The 16,923-nt window shown below is 42.3% G+C and overlaps 2 protein-coding genes across 3 annotated transcripts; both read right to left on the bottom strand.

The window, feature by feature from the left end:
- Nucleotides 1-356: 356 nt before the first annotated feature.
- Nucleotides 357-1,954, bottom strand: LOC125548294 (expansin-A11). The gene is made up of 4 exons (XM_048711943.2): nt 1,804-1,954; nt 1,541-1,684; nt 1,127-1,436; nt 357-1,031 (listed from the first exon to the last, which is right to left on the bottom strand). The coding sequence occupies exons 2-4, from the start codon at nt 1,665-1,667 to the stop codon at nt 728-730; spliced, it is 741 nt and encodes a 246-aa protein (XP_048567900.1). The 5' UTR covers nt 1,668-1,684; nt 1,804-1,954; the 3' UTR covers nt 357-727.
- A 2,950-nt stretch (nt 1,955-4,904) lies between these two features.
- On the bottom strand, nt 4,905-16,069 carry LOC125543721 (uncharacterized). 2 transcript variants are annotated; one of them, XM_048707180.2, is made up of 11 exons: nt 14,177-16,069; nt 13,344-13,574; nt 12,543-12,672; nt 9,735-9,887; nt 9,415-9,623; nt 9,213-9,282; nt 8,668-8,874; nt 7,606-7,835; nt 6,825-6,903; nt 6,607-6,744; nt 4,905-5,604 (listed from the first exon to the last, which is right to left on the bottom strand). In XM_048707180.2, the coding sequence occupies exons 1-11, from the start codon at nt 15,916-15,918 to the stop codon at nt 5,593-5,595; spliced, it is 3,201 nt and encodes a 1,066-aa protein (XP_048563137.1). In that variant the 5' UTR covers nt 15,919-16,069; the 3' UTR covers nt 4,905-5,592. The 2 variants fall into 2 exon arrangements, with proteins under 2 accessions (XP_048563137.1, XP_048563136.1); XM_048707179.2 differs by having other exon boundaries at nt 9,385-9,623; nt 14,177-16,066.
- Between the last annotated feature and the right edge of the window lie 854 nt (nt 16,070-16,923).

Here is a 16,923-nt window from a genome sequence, read left to right as displayed (position 1 = left end):
TGGTAAGGCCGCATAGGACCAGCTCACCAGAACAGCAACCGTCGTCGATGAAGAGAATCGTAGATTGAAAGGATTGCAGACAAACACACGGACGCATACGAACGACGACTGGATCCGACCGAATCCCACGAGATGCGATGAAGACATACCTCCACACGTCATCCTACGAGGCTAGACGCGCCGTTGGGACGGAGGCTAGGCGGGGAGAACATTATTCCATCTTCTACGGGGTCGCTTGTGTTAGCTGAATGACATTTGAAGGCATCAAAGTGAAGCCATTCGTTCCTACTCTGGCAAAAATTTTGAAGCTTGACATGACAAATGAAAGAATTGGCCAAGCAAAGGTAGAACAATCCTTTCAAGCTCTCAAAACACATTCCATTAGTTTTATAGCATGCAAAGATACATAAACCGTTGGTTTGATCCCATGGGCGGGTGACCAGCCATTATGCTCGTCACCACAGCCAGCCATTGCTTTAATCTTCTGAGCTCAAACCTAAGGATCTCCGCATAATACGCCTACTTAAGGTAAAACCGCCCAACCGGCTAATGTGAGCACGCCTTGAGGGGAGCAAAAACGGTAACCCCAGAAGTGCGTAACCTCACCACGGCGACGCAGATTTTGTTACTCGGAGGAGACCGCTTCAAAACAGAGCCATCCTCCGCTGACACTCTACACGAAGATAGTAGTAAAAGTAAAGAGACTTCTGCAGTGGTCGCCGGGTGGCTAGAACTGGCTACCGGCGAAGGTCTGGCCGAAGCTCCAACCGGAGGGCGCCACGTTGTTGGACGTGATGGTACGGCCGTCGCTGGTGGTGACCCGGAAGGACAGCGGCTGGCCGTTGAGCATGGCGCCGTTCTGCCAGTTGGCGCCCCAGTTGTGGCTCATGGTCAGCCATCCTGTGCTAGGAGATTTCACGTACACCGCCGTCAGGTCGCCGGCGCCGGCAACGTTGGTGATGAGCACCAGGTTGAAGTAGGAGTGGCCGGTGATGGTGAACCGGATGCCACCCGTCTTGACACACACCACCCTACAAAGTGCAAACAAATACTACATGTTAGCTCGAGACGCACTGACGGGCAGACGCGTTAGAGCTTAAGTCACCGATGCGAATGCGATGGGTACCTTCTGTACTGGACGGGCACGACGCCGGCACGGGCCTGGGCGATCTTAGTGAACATAGGCTCAGCGAGGTCGAAATGCGACTGCGGCGGGTTGCACCACCCGCCCTCGTTGTTGGGGAGTGCGTAGTTGGCGGGGCAGAGGTTGGTGGCCGTCACGACGGCGGAGCCCGGCAGGCAGCTCCCGCTGCCGGCGCACCGGATCTCAAAGCACGCGCCGCAGCTCTGCCCGTTGTTGAACAGCGCGGTGCTCAGCGCCGCCGTGTTGGTCCCGTACCCCGCGCTGAACATGTTGCCGTACCCACACGCTCCTCCTGCACACACCACGCACATATCACAAAGATTAGTTAGCAAGCATGCACCGGCGATGAACAGCTCAAACGGCTGGCCTAACTAGACCTCATTTCTGTGCGCTTACCCATTGTCCCTGACGCGTCGTTGCCGCCATAGAACGTGGCGCGGCCATTGCTCCAGGTTGAGTCCTCGCCGGCGACAACTCCGACCACCGCGGCGATGGCAAGAGCTAGCAAGCCTAGAAACTCCATGTGTATATGGAATCCTTCTGAAAATCAGCAACGAGTGAGCTAGTTAATCGATACAGCCAAAAATCGCAGGAGAGAACAAAGTAGTACAAGGCTTGATAGCTCTAGCTAGGGACTTTTCATCTCATCTACTGCTTACCGTGTTAAGCAACTAGGCTTTGCTAGCTCAACACTTGAATTTGCAAGTGCGGAGATGTTGGGAGGAGTGCGAGGATCCTAACAGGAAGCTGGTGCCTATATATAGGCATAGGTCGGGATGCTCTGCATCTGAGATTGTGAGAAGTAAAGTCCACGTTTGCCACTGCGAACCGATCTTGAAATATTTTTTGTTCGGGATTTATAAGTTAATATTATAATAGTGCATGTTGGTTACTGTAATTTCCAATGGTTAGTCCCACCTGTCGGTGATACACCGGAACATTTCAGAGAAGATACGTTTGTGTGTGTGTGTGTGTGTGTGTGTGTGTGTGTGTGTGTAGTGAATAATATTTTGGCAGGAAAAAATTGGAAGTAATTAAGTTCTCTAGAACATGGGCAAATGGGCACATATACTGTTAGCTCGAATAACAAACTGAGAGAAGACATTGACTTCTCATCTATCAAGGAGTTGAGATACTGGGATACATAGTTAATGGCCAATCCACTGCAGAAATTAAAAGAGTTGATACGATTTAGTTTTGTGCACGAGTTCAAATTCCAAGATCACTTTGACTTCCAACTCGCTTCAAGTGCAAGGTAGTGTCACATGTGGTAGTTTTGCTTATCACGAGATCATTACCCATTTTATTAGTGGATGGTTATGTCGGCTGCCATTAAAATGGTATGTCTGCAGGCTAAACAGATGATAGATTCAGAATGAACACTGGAAAACTGGGAAAGGTAAAAGGTTAAATATGTCTAGTTTTCGTTCATCGTCTATAATTTGGAATATACCAGAGACTCCAAGAATTAGTCATGCAACTATGACACAAGGCACACACTCGATGTCAATGAGCTAAGAATTAAGATGGCATAAGTAGCTGAAAGATGCTGAGCTTTGAATTTGGAGTAGGTGATGACCTTTTAAAGCACACTCGATGTAAATGAGCTAAGAATTAAGATGTCTATGAGTACGTAATTCACAGTAAACACATGTTGAATATATTCTCTTACTACAAAAGAAAGCTGGCTGCTTTCTTGCAGTATACCAAGGAATAGTTGAAAGCAGTCAGTCAGTACTACTAGTACCTTAGTGATAAACTGATAGTTGGAAATTTTCTGTCTAGTATTTCTGTCACGCAGAAATTTCTCCACATCTTCAAAAGGGCAAAACCAATTAAACAACCAGTATCAGTGCAAATTAAAAACCAGTATCAGTCCAAGGAAATCAAGCAAGCAACTTGTTGAGATTGAAGGGCTGCAAAACCTCGTTGGCTAGAGCTGGGCGACCTTACGATCATGTGGTGGCGTTTTGGTTCTTTTGTGGATGTCTCATGTCTCTGTCTGTAGTTAAAACTTATGGGTGTTTGCTGTGGATATTCGGTGCTGTCTAGGTTTTCGCCCCATGACATTCGTTTCGATGGCGGGCGAATGTAGTGGGTTTCCTGGCAGTGCCCGGACTCGCTTTACCTCTTTCCCTCCTCCTGACATGTTTCTGAACTCTGTATTTCCGTTCATTTGCAATGGAAAGGGGTATAGCCCGCTTCGAAAAAAAAAGCAAGCAACTTGTTATTGTAAGGTGCCGAATCAGAGCTCAAGAATCAAGAATGTACTTGTTTAGTGCTTTCAAAATGGAACACTTGTTTAGCTCTACCAGCACGGCCAGCAAGATGCGGATCAGATGCTAGGGCACATGGCCACAGGGTCCTCCTAATTTGACTCTACATAGATTTAACTAAGCCCTCGATTTTGGAAAACAAGTGCTTCATAAAAGTTTGTCAAGTAAACTCTCAACAGCCGATCACATGTTGCCACTCTGCAGACTTCTAGAACCACATGGGATCGTGTAAATTTTTTAAGAAAAAGGTTTATTTTTTCACTTTCTCTTACCACTGCATATTCAAAGGTTTTGCCAAATACGGAAAATAATGACTAAACTCTTTACATGAGTAGAGGTTTTGACACCAAGGACAAGCGAGGTCATTATATGGCTGATATTTTACTGGAACTGAAAACCATCCATTGATCATGCAATAATACAACTAGGTACTCCTCTTTGAACTAAAACTACGACAAAAATTATGGAACGGAGGGAGTAGATATGGTAAGAAAACAGTGGTTTACATGGCATACTAATACTAGCTACACTATAGAACACTTCCAGATATGGCTCTTCTCCTGCTATAATGATCGCTATGCCGAGATCGCATGCCCAGCAAGCCCCTTGCAAGTGCAGGACACGAAAGTACAGAAACCACTGGCTAATTATGTTTAACTAGTCAGGAGTCAGGAACATGGACCATCTCTTTCAACAAGGTCCTCTGTCAGACAGATATGGTTGTATTGTACCTTCAACATGGCCTTCGTATTTTAATTTATTTTGTATTTCGGATTCCTTTAGGTTGGCCTAGAGCCCTGGGATAAATCAAGTTGCTCTCATGAACTTGTCAAAATATATGGGGTTTGAGAAGCTACTCAATATCACCTGAAGATCTTTATTTCTGTTGTCTAAAGGACAGTAAACATTTAACCATGAACACATGACAAACCTTGTCCCAAATATCAGGCTTGTACATATTTATATCAGCTGGACAAGATAAAACATACTCCAGTGAACCTTGAAAATACCACCCACTTTGCTAAGCCGCAGGGTGTGAAGTAACTAATTCACCAAAACGGGCTTGCTGTAACTTTCAATCACTCCAGCCAAGTAAACAGTTTCATATTCAAATCTATTCAATGTTAAGACTTGCGAGAAAATAAAAATGAGAAAAAACATCACACTTGTCTCAGTAAGCGATAATGTCGTCTGGTGAGGCTAACTGAGTGCAATCTACTGCTAAGAAAATTGCAAGTTTTCCTTTTTGTGGGAAAGAAAATTATATAAGTATTACTCTCATTTTGCATATTTAGATAGTCTTGCAAAATATTAAAAAAAGATGGTCTTGCTCACTTTCTTTCAGCAATACTCACGTGCTTCTGGAAGCTTCATGCCCATTTTTTCCACACCAAAATACATTCGTGAATGAAGGGAATGTCGTACAGGCTATAATACCATTCTTCAAAATACAACTTGGAACTTCCAAAAGCACAACAGGTCAATAGCTGTAGATCAAAATATTCATCCATGCCAACTTATTTGTTTGTTTCAACAAAAGAATCACTCGTTTGGTCCAGTTTTACATACAACCGTAAACCTCAAGGGGAAAAACTCTCTGCCCTCTTCCTCTTGCAAAATCATTCTAAGTATACAATCAACAAATCAAACAAATCATGTGCTCCTGCCACACCTCGTGTATTTACAGTGTTCCTCTGTTGCTGATTTCATTTCCAGCTGCTTCAACAAACTATGCACAACATCAGATACATATGCACATCTTCTTTACATGAAAAGGTAAGTTGGTAGCGGTAATCCAATATAGTATACACCCTGCACACCAAAATGGAAACTTGGCAGGCAGAAAAACTTTCACAGCGGTGATTCACCCATGAAGACCCAGATCTGCAACTTCCTGGGTTCATAGTACTCATGCAGTCTAAACCTCGCAATGGGAGCACCGGACATGCCAAAACTCACGTTAGTCAATCATTCAGCATGAATAAGGTCACCAGCATTCTTGTAGATACTCCCCATTATACTTCTTTACTGTACCACTTCATAATTATCACAAAATCCTATCACCACTTCTGTTTTGTACAAACAAACACTATACATCACTTTGATTGCTCCGAGGGCAGCCCTCATGTTCATGTGCACTGCTTGTACCATTAATCCACGTGCCCGGTTCCATCATTTGCTCTTCTGTACGATATATATCAGGCACCACAATTAGAAAACAACAGGTATGATTGCTGCTTTGAAATCAAACAAACAGAAACTAGCCTTGATGGATGAAGAATTAAAGCTATCCAACTAATTTCCATTAAGAAAAATACTGGAGAAATAAATAAATAAAACTCTAGCCAAACCATTGTAGATCATCATGATAAACTAAAAGTTGAATATGTTAATGCCACTAAGAACTACAATGTTGATTTCCATACTAACATCTGTGCAGACTTTTGCAGATGGAAATATCTGAATGGTTCTTCGACTTCGTGCCAGCCTCAACTCTACTTTTCCTTTTCTCTAAAAAACTTTACCCCATAAACTTGATTCCACTTTCAAGTTCAGATTCCCACCCAGGCAAACCATACAGACTCCTTTGAGTCCACGGCTCCACACAGAATTCTAAGAACTTACCTTGGAGGTTCGAGTTTCTTAAGTTAATTGATTGATACTTCAGTATTAATTTTGCTGAAACTGCCGTAAACAGCGGTCTCTTGAAATTATCAACAGAAGCGACACAAAACATTAGCACTGCAAAGGTGGGCACTTAACATGGTTCCAACTTGAAGTCCTACTGTTACTAGCTAGTAGCATGTGCTTGTGCCAGATGTTCATGCTGACTGTTATTAACTTGCCTTATAGCTTCAAATTCTCAAATACCTATGGCATGCATAACACTGAATAGTTCCACATTCAGATCTTCAAAAAAGAGAATCTCAGATTACACTTGATTATTAACAAAACACAGTTTAAGTTCATTCAGAAATATCAAAGAAAATGCAAGCCTTTATCATAACAAGATAAACTAAAATAGAAAACTGCTCTAATCTGACATGTCACTCAATCTAAACCAACATAGAACATTATTAAAAGAAAACATCAGCCAATATAAGAACCTATATTCAGTTTTCAATAGATAAAACTTACAAAACACTAACAAGAGCAAAAACACCCAGAATATGACAAGAAACCTACCATGGTAGGGTCCGAAAGTATAGCATATGCTTTCCCAATTATTTTGAACAAATAATCAGCATCTCTGCGGATCGCATTCACAATTTCGCTCCATACTGTATCATCGATATTTTCACTTCTCACGAGAAAATTACCTGCCTGTGCCATAATTAATGTTAGTGAACAGAAGAAATCAAGAAAGATGACATACTTGTCTACATGAAGATCGAATATAGTACTTTGTCTGGATGATGCCTTAATGCTGCTTTGCGGTATGCTCTTTTTATATCCACAGCAGAGCAGGATGGCTCAATTCCTCTGCATGGAAAAGCAGATCTCAGTCAGACATTCCAGGTGTGTTTCCAGGAAGAGACATTCAGTAACTAAGTTCTTCCCACTTTCGCAGAACAAAACTTTGGAACTATGTTCCAACATGCCCTATCCACATTGCTTTCCAACGGAAGTTCCTTTCCATAGGGAGCAAATGCATGTAATGTAATTCTAAATGCCCAACTCCCCACTTTTTGCAGTAATATGGAAAATAAACTGTGACTACTCACCACTATCAGAAATGATTTTCATAACTACACACATGAAAGAAAGACACATTCATTGCACAAGGTGATGTCATGAATGACATGATAATAGTGTAGCATTTTCATCTAACTGCTGCAGAGCTTATAGGTAAAATGATAATTTCACTTTAGGAATAAGTTGTAAGTCAGAGCGCCCTTCTATCAACTTAATCAATACTACCTCTCTTTCTAAATATAAGACATGTTGGCAGTATAAAGTAAACTGCCAAAATGTCTTACATTAGTGAACAGAGGGTGTATTAATTTACAGCATTGTAATTAATGGAGGTTTAGAAGGACAAATTGTACATGTCGAAGGATGCAGCAGCAACAAAATTAGACACAAAGATGCACGGATAGATATTGCATAAGTATAGGTCATTGTAGAAAACATGATTGTGTATGTTCTACTTCAAACGAAATTAGAATAAGGACAGAGGCTTACAATATCAGATACATATTCAGTGATGTCCTTTTTCTGGCATCACGCTCCAAAGCAGAAAGCCTAAGATTGGCTCGGTGTAGATTGTTACGAACATTATCTAATTTTTCTGATGGCATGGACATATTTTCTTGTAGTTGTTCCTCAAGAAGAGAAATTAGTCTTCGAAGATCATTTTCTGCCTGATCGTAGTCCCTTATAAGTTCATACAAACTAGCCCTTCTAGAAATAACCTACAAAACACAATACATTAGGAGTGTTTTTCTTGGTTCTTTCTTATTTCATACTCTTGTCCCCCATTTTGTGTGCAAAGAAGGCTTTGGGATAACATCTTCTCACAGGTCTACAATTTATCTAAAAGTTACTTGACAACATAATTAGTCAACCAGCTCTATTCAAGACTTATCCAGTCAAACTTCCAACATCATAAAAACAGTATGTACAGTGGATATAGAAAATATAACTCAATGTGAAAGGTTCAGCCAAAAGAATCCAGTAATAACTCAAGCAACCACATAGATTTTTAACTTAGTTGCTCACACCATTCATATGAAGAAATTTTCCCTACTACAATGGTGATGTCAACTTCATCTGATCGAAAGGATGGAGAAAGCAGTAACTTTGCATAAAACATACAAGGTTATAACTGGTAAATGGTAATCCAGAAAGATCTCCAAGCTTCGGGTTTCACTGAATGCAACCCAAGAACACGCATGTCATGCATAGGAAAATGAAGAGCAGGACATTACATATTGGAGCATTCCTATGCCCATGTGGTAGTAAGCCAAATCCAAAATCAAAGTATTATTATCTACCTATTTTTGGGCAACTTAGACAAAAAAGTACCAAATCAATACATCGCACATCAGAACGTTTAAGGTGGAGGGAGATGTTCACCAGATGGGTTAGCAAGAATAAATGCATGCCCTGCCAAAATACTTCATGAAATAAACAAGGACATTTATAGCACACCATATCATACAGACACTTTTGGCCAGAATCTAAACAAAAATAGAGAGCATGGTTAAATTTTAGTTTGATAGAAGATGAGGATCTTTCACCAACCTTACAATAGCTAGTGTCAAGGGCTATAGCTAGCGAACAATCTGCTATGGCATCTAAAATTTGGCCCATTGCTTGGTATGCAGCCGCACGGTTGCCAAAACAGATTGCTGAAAAATGTAATGACTCCGCGTTGCTCAACAAAGCAGCAGTATAATGTTCCACAGCCTCTGAATATTTACCAGCTTGAAAAGCTTCATTCCCAGCAACCTAAAATGAAGAAAATAAGAATTTCATGCCTCTAGTGCAAAATCCTTGCAATACTTGTGGAATCAGGGATATTATGTATGTACATGACCGAAAGACAATGCATGGTAGATAGAATTTGGATATAGTGGGACATCATATGATTAGACCAACACAGCATAGACAACCCGTAAACAAAATGCTGGATAGTTTTTTTTTTCTAGAACAAAAATGTTGGATAGTTGGAGTATTGGACATCATATCTTAGATAGTGAGGCTGCGATGATGCAATTGATAGCCTGTGACGTGTCATCAACTAAATCATCCATGGAAGTGAAATAATAGAGGCAGAATGGACATACTTTAAGACGCAGTAGTTCAGAGATTGTCTTCGAAAGTAATGAAACTGATTGTTGAGACTGCTTCCCGCACCTAGTCAATATTTTCACAAATTTAGCAAACCATATGAGTAGTAGTGACATATAGAACATAAAACCATACAACACTGACATAGAAATCTTCACAAAATATTACTTGTATTCTGCAGGTGTTGTTTGCTCGTACTTTTTCAAGAACTGATGAGCCTCTTCAAGTTTTCCTATGAAGAAATATGACTTGGCGATAAGATAATAGCGCCAAGATTTCACAGAAAACCCGTAGCTGTCCAAGTTAATGTTTTCTAGATGCTCATCAAGACACAGAGGCACACTATTTCTTTCTGCCAGTTGCAGAGTTTCTTCACAAAACTGAATTAATTCTTCATATCGCCGCAACTGCCAAGCCCCATTAAAGTAACAGTTAAGTAATACACTTACTAGCTACAGTAGCAGTCAAAACTTGGCAATATGGTATGTAGGAAAAACAAGTTTACCGTAAATACAGACCAGTAACAGGGCTTCTGCTTTCATTTTCATCAAGTTATCTGAATGAATGCTTATGGACAAAGCATCTGTGATCATTTGTAAGGCACTTGGTATCTTGTCAAATTCCTTTTTAACAAGATATTCCTTGGATTGAAGCATGAAAGTGGATACTTTCTGTCCGCAAATGACAACAACATACTGATTAGATAATCAAGTTCCATTGCAAAAGTAAATTGGTTCGGGTGGCTTTTGACCCATCATAGTTCACATCAATAATCAAGTTCCATGTAACAAAAAAAATTGATCAAATATTTCCTGGAAAAAATGCTATATATGGTTGCAGAATCATATAAACTTTATTATCTAAGATTCTATGATAAGGCATTCCACTATGAAAAGGACAACAGAAATGCAACAAAATACTTAATTGATTACTGAAAGGAAATAAGAAAACATATAATCAACCATCACACAAAAACAAATTTAATGTAAGGAAAGTAGTTTAGCAAGAAAATAGGTAGGCTATTGTAAGTGCATCTAGTGCCCCCTTTGTGGGTTTTGGATGATTAATGACAAAACAGTTAAGAAACTAATGTGTTTGTGAATATATAGAGGTGAAAGTCCCTGAGGATTAGGTTTAACCGTGGAATATGACTCCTAAAAATGTTGTAAGAACATTGAAGCCTTCAGAATGCCCATTGAAGGATTGAAAATTATTGTGAAGACTTTTGTTTACTAATTTATTTTTCTTCATTTGAGTCGTAGGGCAACATACTATTAGCAGTGGTCTAAGTGAAAGTAAGATTCAAGTCTTCGTGTGTGTGCACAATCGAACCGAGTTCTTCAGAGAGTGAATACTTAGAAATCTCTTTCAAAGTGAGTCATTTAGCCTTGGTGCCGAAGTTAAGTCTTTGGGACACTTGGGTTAAATTCATCACTGAGTTAGATGACTTGTTCCACAAGTCGGTCCATGCGCGCTTGTGTTTGAAATTCATATCGTTAGCCACGTGCCACGTGCACGTTGGGAGTGTCTCAAACGGTCATTTCAGCCCCCTTGGGTTGCTCGCCAGCTATAAATAGCCACCCTACCCCAACCATTTGTTGTTGGCTGCTCCAAGTGAATTTGGGACAAGTATTGCAACCCTTCGTCCCAAATATTTGAGAGAAATTCTAAGTGAGGAAAAAAAACACAGAGCTTAAAAGTATCAAGTGATTAAGCATCACCGAAGAACTTGATCAAACCTAACTTTGACTTGTTACTCTTAAGGACTGTGCATCCTCTAGATGGTTAGAAATCGTTCAAGCGCGTCCAAAGTGTGGAATTGCCGAACAACAAGCTCTTACCGGTCCGGAGATCACCGCAAGATACCCCAAGTAATTGGGTGGGTTCCGAGGGCTTAGCTCAAGGAGAACAAGGCGAAGACTTGTGTGTCTTCAGAGTTGTGGCTCAGCCTCTCCAACCCAGGCATAGAACTGTGCCAGCAGTTTGAACTGAGGTAAACACATCATTGTGTCTTTGTCGAGCAACGGGTTCTAATTCCTCGCTCCTATTTACTTTCCGTAATCTGCCGATTTTTGAAGAATTTCCTCTTCCTTCTTTCTTTGTGATTATTGCAAAGTTATCTAAGTACTTTCATACCTTTCCGCTGCTTAAGTTTTCGTTGAAGTGGTGTACTTTGTTTTCTCAATGAAGACTTTGTCCGTACTTAGGCTGTTAGATTTACTCGCATCTATAGCTCGTTTGTCTTCTGCTCCTGTGATAGCAGGTTTACTTTAGTCATGGTTACCTAGTAGGTTTGCCGCTTGCCTCGTGATTTATCTAGTTCTTCTACTAGATTTCCTCTGAACTGTGGTGTTGTTGTCCTGTTATTCTTCTATTTAGCGAAGTATTTTGTATTTCAGAAGAATTTGCTAAAATCTACCATTCACCACCCTCTGGTTGATACATTTGATCCTACAGCGAGGCATTAGAGAGAGTAAGTCATAATCAAAGGGAGGTGTGTTTAAACGGTATTTTCTGCTCATAGTCATCTACTGAACATATCATTGCATCGTAGGGGCAGAAGACAGGTAAAAAAAAACACCAGGCATCTTTTTCATATTTATCATGTATGTAATGGGCTAAATGGAAATAGCTTCGTAAAATTTTATCAGAAACTATTGACGAATTCATTTTTTACCAACGGATCTTCTAAATAGATTAAGCTATGTGATACATTCCAGTTTATCCGGTGTGTTCAGCAGAACTGCAACAAGTTGGGAGCTGTACGAGTGCTTCATTGTGATGGAGACTTAGAGGAGTTGTGGATGACACATGGAACAAATTGTGAAGCTCTAGGAGAAGCAGTACCATTTAACAGCTTACGGGTAGTTGAATGAAAAGTGGAAGCGGCTGATGTAACAGAGACCGCAAATTCTCAACACAAGATACTTTTGAGCATAAATCCATCTATGCTTTGGAAATTTGTTAAAATTCTGCTGTGAATTTGTCTTAATTTCTTGTATATTTCCCCCAACAATATATACAGTTTTTAGTACTTTCCAGTTGAAGCCGCCAGTCTACTAAACTATGGTAATCAACAATTGCACTTAACATAAGCATCCCAGGAGTAGTTATTTTGCAATACGGTTCCTCGATAGCTCGTAAAATCATATTTGAGAAAAAATAATCTCAAAATCATGTATGCTTCTGGTTTCGCAGTTCTCTACTCAAAAGTCAAAACTCACTCAAAGTAGCATAAAGGGATACAGACTAATTCTACAGATTCCACAGTTCCTCAAGTTATGATAACATGAACAACGACAGTATAGCACCAGAGACGAGCCTACCTGAGCTTTTTGTAGACCATCAGAAGCCTCTTCTATGACTTTACGATCCAAGCTTGCCGCATGATTAGACTTCAAACAGATTTCAAAACCCTTTTGTGCTTCGTCGACATCCCCCAGAGCAAGTAGACAACTATACACATTTAGCCGAGCATATTGATTAGATCATATATTCAGCAATATTATACAAGTTATATAACAAGGGCAAGACACTTATGACCAATTACATCCACTACTAACTCCTAACATCAAGTAACCACATTAAGTTATGGAGTTCGAATTAACAAGGCTATTAACACTTTGCAAACCAATGTCAACTGAATGTACACAAACAACAAGGAGTAGAGTTAGGCATGTTCAGGCAGTACTCAGCCCTAGGTATCATTTAACTACAAAACATGAAATGTTTCTTTCCTCTGAGATCTGAAATTCCTAAGAAAAAAACAATTGAATTGGATATTTCCTTAAGAACAATATCTAGTTTTTTCTCCTTCACCAAATAAAGGGCAGCCCCAGTGCATGTAGCTCCCGCTTGCGCAGGGTCTGGGGAAGGGTCCGACCACTTTGGGTCTATTGTACGCAGCCTTTCCCTACATTTCTGCAAGAGGCTGTTTCCAGGACTTGAACCCGTGACCTCATGGTCACAAGGCAGCAGCTTTACCACTGCGCCAAGGCTCCCCTTCACCAAATAAAAAGTTTAAGAATTATGATGCAAATTCCAATTGTTTAAAGAAAAACTGTATATATGTGAAAGTTCACAAATCGGTGATTTGTCAATGTAACAGCCCTAGGTATTCATCTTACTTGGCAGCTCTGACTTGTGCCTTGAGAAAGCTGGAATCAATTTCAGTAGCTTTCTGACAATCAGAGAGGGCATCTCTCATCCTACCGAGAGATATCCGGGTAGCTGCACGATTGCTGTAGCACAGCATTAATGCTTTCTGAGAAGCTTGATTTTGAGAAACAGAATTAATCCCATGGGTATAGCATTCCTCCGCCTTAGCTAACTGTCCTGCAGCATAAGCTTGGTTCCCCCTGGTGCAGAATAAACAATTAAGCTTAAAATGCACCAAATATACAGTTAAAGCAACAAAAAAGAAACTCTAATCCCCTTATTCAAATCAAACCAAAGCTCAACATATTTCAGTTTTAACTGTTGATATTTCATAAACTACCACTCGTGGGAATTAATTCTAAGCCAGCAAACTCCAGAATTATCAAACACAGCACATGATCCATAAGCATAAACTTGATTACATAGCATGAGGAGCGGGTGTGAGAAAAAGGCAAAAGGCTAACAGAGGAACAAATAACTGAATTTTGATTGACTGAGATACATCACGTTGGTTCTTGGTTGGAGATAATTTTCTTTCTGTTAAGGAAGTTCTAATTTTCTTCTGTTATGGAAGTTCAAGCACAATTGCAATCCTTTCAAAGCTTGCTTTCAGATTACTGCAGATATTAAACTGGTGTCCACTGTCCACAAAAAAATAATCATATTTTGTGCTATTTGCCTATTTCAGAAGATATAGTTGATATAACTGTGACATTTGCAACTGTGCAGGCACAAGTCATTAAACATAGTATGTAAGTTCATAAATACGCCTGTAACAAAATATGAAAGGTTGTGTAGACACCTTATACGCCAAGTTTCACAATCCTCCTGATATCTAAAGTTTCCTGTTTTTGGACATGTTACTACTGTAGATTCTGCTTTGCTGTATTCGGTCCATTGAGGCGCTAAAACTGTGTCTGGCTGGCTTGCTGAAACTTTTGTGTGTGCAAAACTAATGGCAGATGTAGGAAGGCTTTGAACAAAGTTAGTATGAGTCGTCATTCCTTCAGAACTTCTATTCTGTTGTCTTTGTGAGCCCAAATTACTTCGATCGAAAGTAGATGAAGCAAATATTAAGTCAGAGTTACCACAACTTTCCAAGTTTGCTGCAAAAGTAAGCCCAGTTCCATCATGGCTACTTTCTGCTGTTTGCGTAGCATCAGCTACCTCTGGGCCACTGTTAACAGAACCCTCTAACCTGAGGCCAACTTTTCCAGATTGTTCCATACTAAAGTTTGTTTCCGGAGTCACTTTTCCAGAAAAACTGTCAGCTGCAAGGACATTCCGCAATGAAGAAACCTGACGGGTTGAGGAAAACTTCTTTGGTTTAACTGCCCTTCTATTCATGCTCATAGCCTTAATCACTCCCTTGTCTCCAGATGCTGAATTGTGGTCCTGTAGAGTAAATGATCTCTCATCGAAAGATCGACATTCACCAAGTCCAGATGCTGCACCTACTTGTGTTTGCATACCATCAGGCAACTTTGTGAAAGAAGCCTTCACAATGTCATCTTGAGCTCCAATGCTAAAAGGTGCAGTTTTCGAGGCTTTTTCTGTTTCATGGACTTGACAAGGTCTGGAATGTTCTGAAAGACCAAGTTGTTCAGAACTGCATGTTACCTCCTCTTTATCAGATGAATCCAACTTCTTGAAATTACTTTGCTCTGTATTTGCAGCGAACAGACTATGTTGAGCACTAGCAGGTCCCCCGAAAACAAACAAATCATGTTTGACATTAACACCAGTTGCAGAAAGTTTGCTTCCATCCTTTGTGAAGTAAACTTTACCGACAGAATCTCCTACGGATGAGTTACCACAGTCCACGGGGACTTCCATGGAGTCATTCCTGTCAGTACATTTTGTTGCATTGACCACTTGACCAACTAATGATGAATTTATTTCCGTACTCTTGCACCCTACCGTCTGAGAGAGCATGCTACGCCCTTCATCGCACTGCTTGGCAACACCATGAAGAATGCTCGGACGAAAAACCTCATGTGACTTCAAATTGCTTTCCGAGGCACCAAAAGTACCCCGAGAATTTATCTCCAGCACGGAATCATTTCCTCTAGAAACGTGAGCACGGTCATCTCTTTGCTTGCCGGAAGAATCATCTTGTACAAGCTCATCGGCTGCTGTAGAGAGGCTGCACAACGAGGCAGCACCGGATCCAACCGAGGAGCTTCTCTTCATCTCCGATCTCGCCGAGACGCCACTCCCAAAAACAAAATTAGCGCCACGGGAAGAACCCCATGAGCCCGCCGACGCCGGATCCTCCGCGACGGCGCGGCTAGACGTTTCCGCGCCGAAGACGAAGGCCGAGGGGCGTGATCCGCCTGCGGTGCTCGGTCGCGAGCCAGCGCCCGCAGCGAAGCTCGAGAGATCGCCGCCGAGGCGCTGGCTGGGGGAGCAGGAGGCTCCGGGGTGGTCGGAACGAAAGGGGGCGGCCTGGCGCCGCGGGCGGGCGACCCGCGACCTGTGGGTGGCGGCGGGGATGGTGGGGAATGGGGCGGAGGCGGCGAGCGGATCGGGCGAGGGATCCATCGGGTGGGCGTCACGGAAGAGGAGAGCGTGTGCGGCGGAGGGCGGCTTTACGTCGGCGGCCGCGCGCGGGCGACGTGGATTTCGTTTTCCGGCGGGGCAGGGGTGTGGGCCATAGACAGATAGAGAGAGACGGGAAATGGATTGGATTGAATTGAACTGATCTGTACATACCCAGCTGCTGCATTAAAATAGGAAAAGAACAGAAAATGGTGAACGTGCCGACACGTGCATTACATGGTCAGCGGCTCGCCCTCCATGGCATGGTATCCCACCCTCATCGCAGCCATCAGGCCAACTCCACCGCGCGATTCCAAATGGACATCCGGTTTGGTCAGATTTTGTTCCTTTAAAGTGTCGATGGGTTCGCCTATGTCCGCATTTGTCTGATGGGTCATAGGTGCACCCAACGCACGGCCACATCTAAAAACCTGTCCGGGGTGGACGTGAATAAAAAAAATTAAAAATTTAAATGAAATGACTAAAAAAGTAAATAAAAAAACATAAAACATATTTATAGAGATTACGGCCACAAAACGGCCCAGTTTATCAGTCCACTTAAACGGCCCAGTTCATAATTAACATAAAACCAAAAAAACGCCTCCCGCGCGCTCCTACCACGTCTGTCAATGTCGTGGCCGTCGCCGTCACCGCTGGTGTCGTCGTCGTTGCTGACGAGGTCGATGTATTCCGGCAGCGTCCACGGGTGGGCCGGCGGTCCGTGGTGCATGGGGGCGGCGGGCCGCAAGGTGGCCGGTGGTGCCTGCACCACTTCCTCCCGAGGCGAGGCCTCCCGCTCCGGCGACCGCGGCGGCGTGGGGCACCAGTTCACGGCCCCCAGGGCGGCCGTCATCTGCTCAGCGGAGCACGACCAGCTCCACCCCTGGCCCACCAGGTCAGGGTGGAACTCGGCCACCGGCGGCTCCTCCACCACCTCCTCCCGAGGCACCATCTCCGGCTCGGGGATGGCGACGTCGCCGGCCGCGGAAAGGGCCATCGTCGCCTCGA

Source organism: Triticum urartu, chromosome 3A (assembly GCF_056163025.1).
Source record: "Triticum urartu cultivar PI428250 chromosome 3A, HENAU_Tu73, whole genome shotgun sequence".
Classification (NCBI taxonomy): Eukaryota; Viridiplantae; Streptophyta; class Magnoliopsida; order Poales; family Poaceae; genus Triticum; species Triticum urartu.
The sequence above is the reverse complement of the archived record's forward strand: the minus strand, read 5'-3'. Positions and strand labels throughout refer to the sequence as shown.

Excerpts from the sequence above, each read along its gene's own strand:
- LOC125548294 (XM_048711943.2), bottom strand. The coding sequence starts at position 1,667 with ATGGAGTTTCTAGGCTTGCTAGCTCTTGCCATCGCCGCGGTGGTCGGA. Across the intron at positions 1,437-1,540 it reads CGACGCGTCAGGGACAATGG|GAGGAGCGTGTGGGTACGGC; the intron begins GTAAGCGCACAG and ends TGGTGTGTGCAG. Across the intron at positions 1,032-1,126 it reads GTGCCCGTCCAGTACAGAAG|GGTGGTGTGTGTCAAGACGG; the intron begins GTACCCATCGCA and ends TGCACTTTGTAG.
- LOC125543721 (XM_048707179.2), bottom strand. The coding sequence starts at position 15,918 with ATGGATCCCTCGCCCGATCCGCTCGCCGCCTCCGCCCCATTCCCCACC. Across the intron at positions 12,673-13,343 it reads GCACAAGTCAGAGCTGCCAA|TTGTCTACTTGCTCTGGGGG; the intron begins GTAAGATGAATA and ends AAATGTGTATAG. Across the intron at positions 9,283-9,384 it reads ACAACACCTGCAGAATACAA|GTGCGGGAAGCAGTCTCAAC; the intron begins GTAATATTTTGT and ends AATATTGACTAG.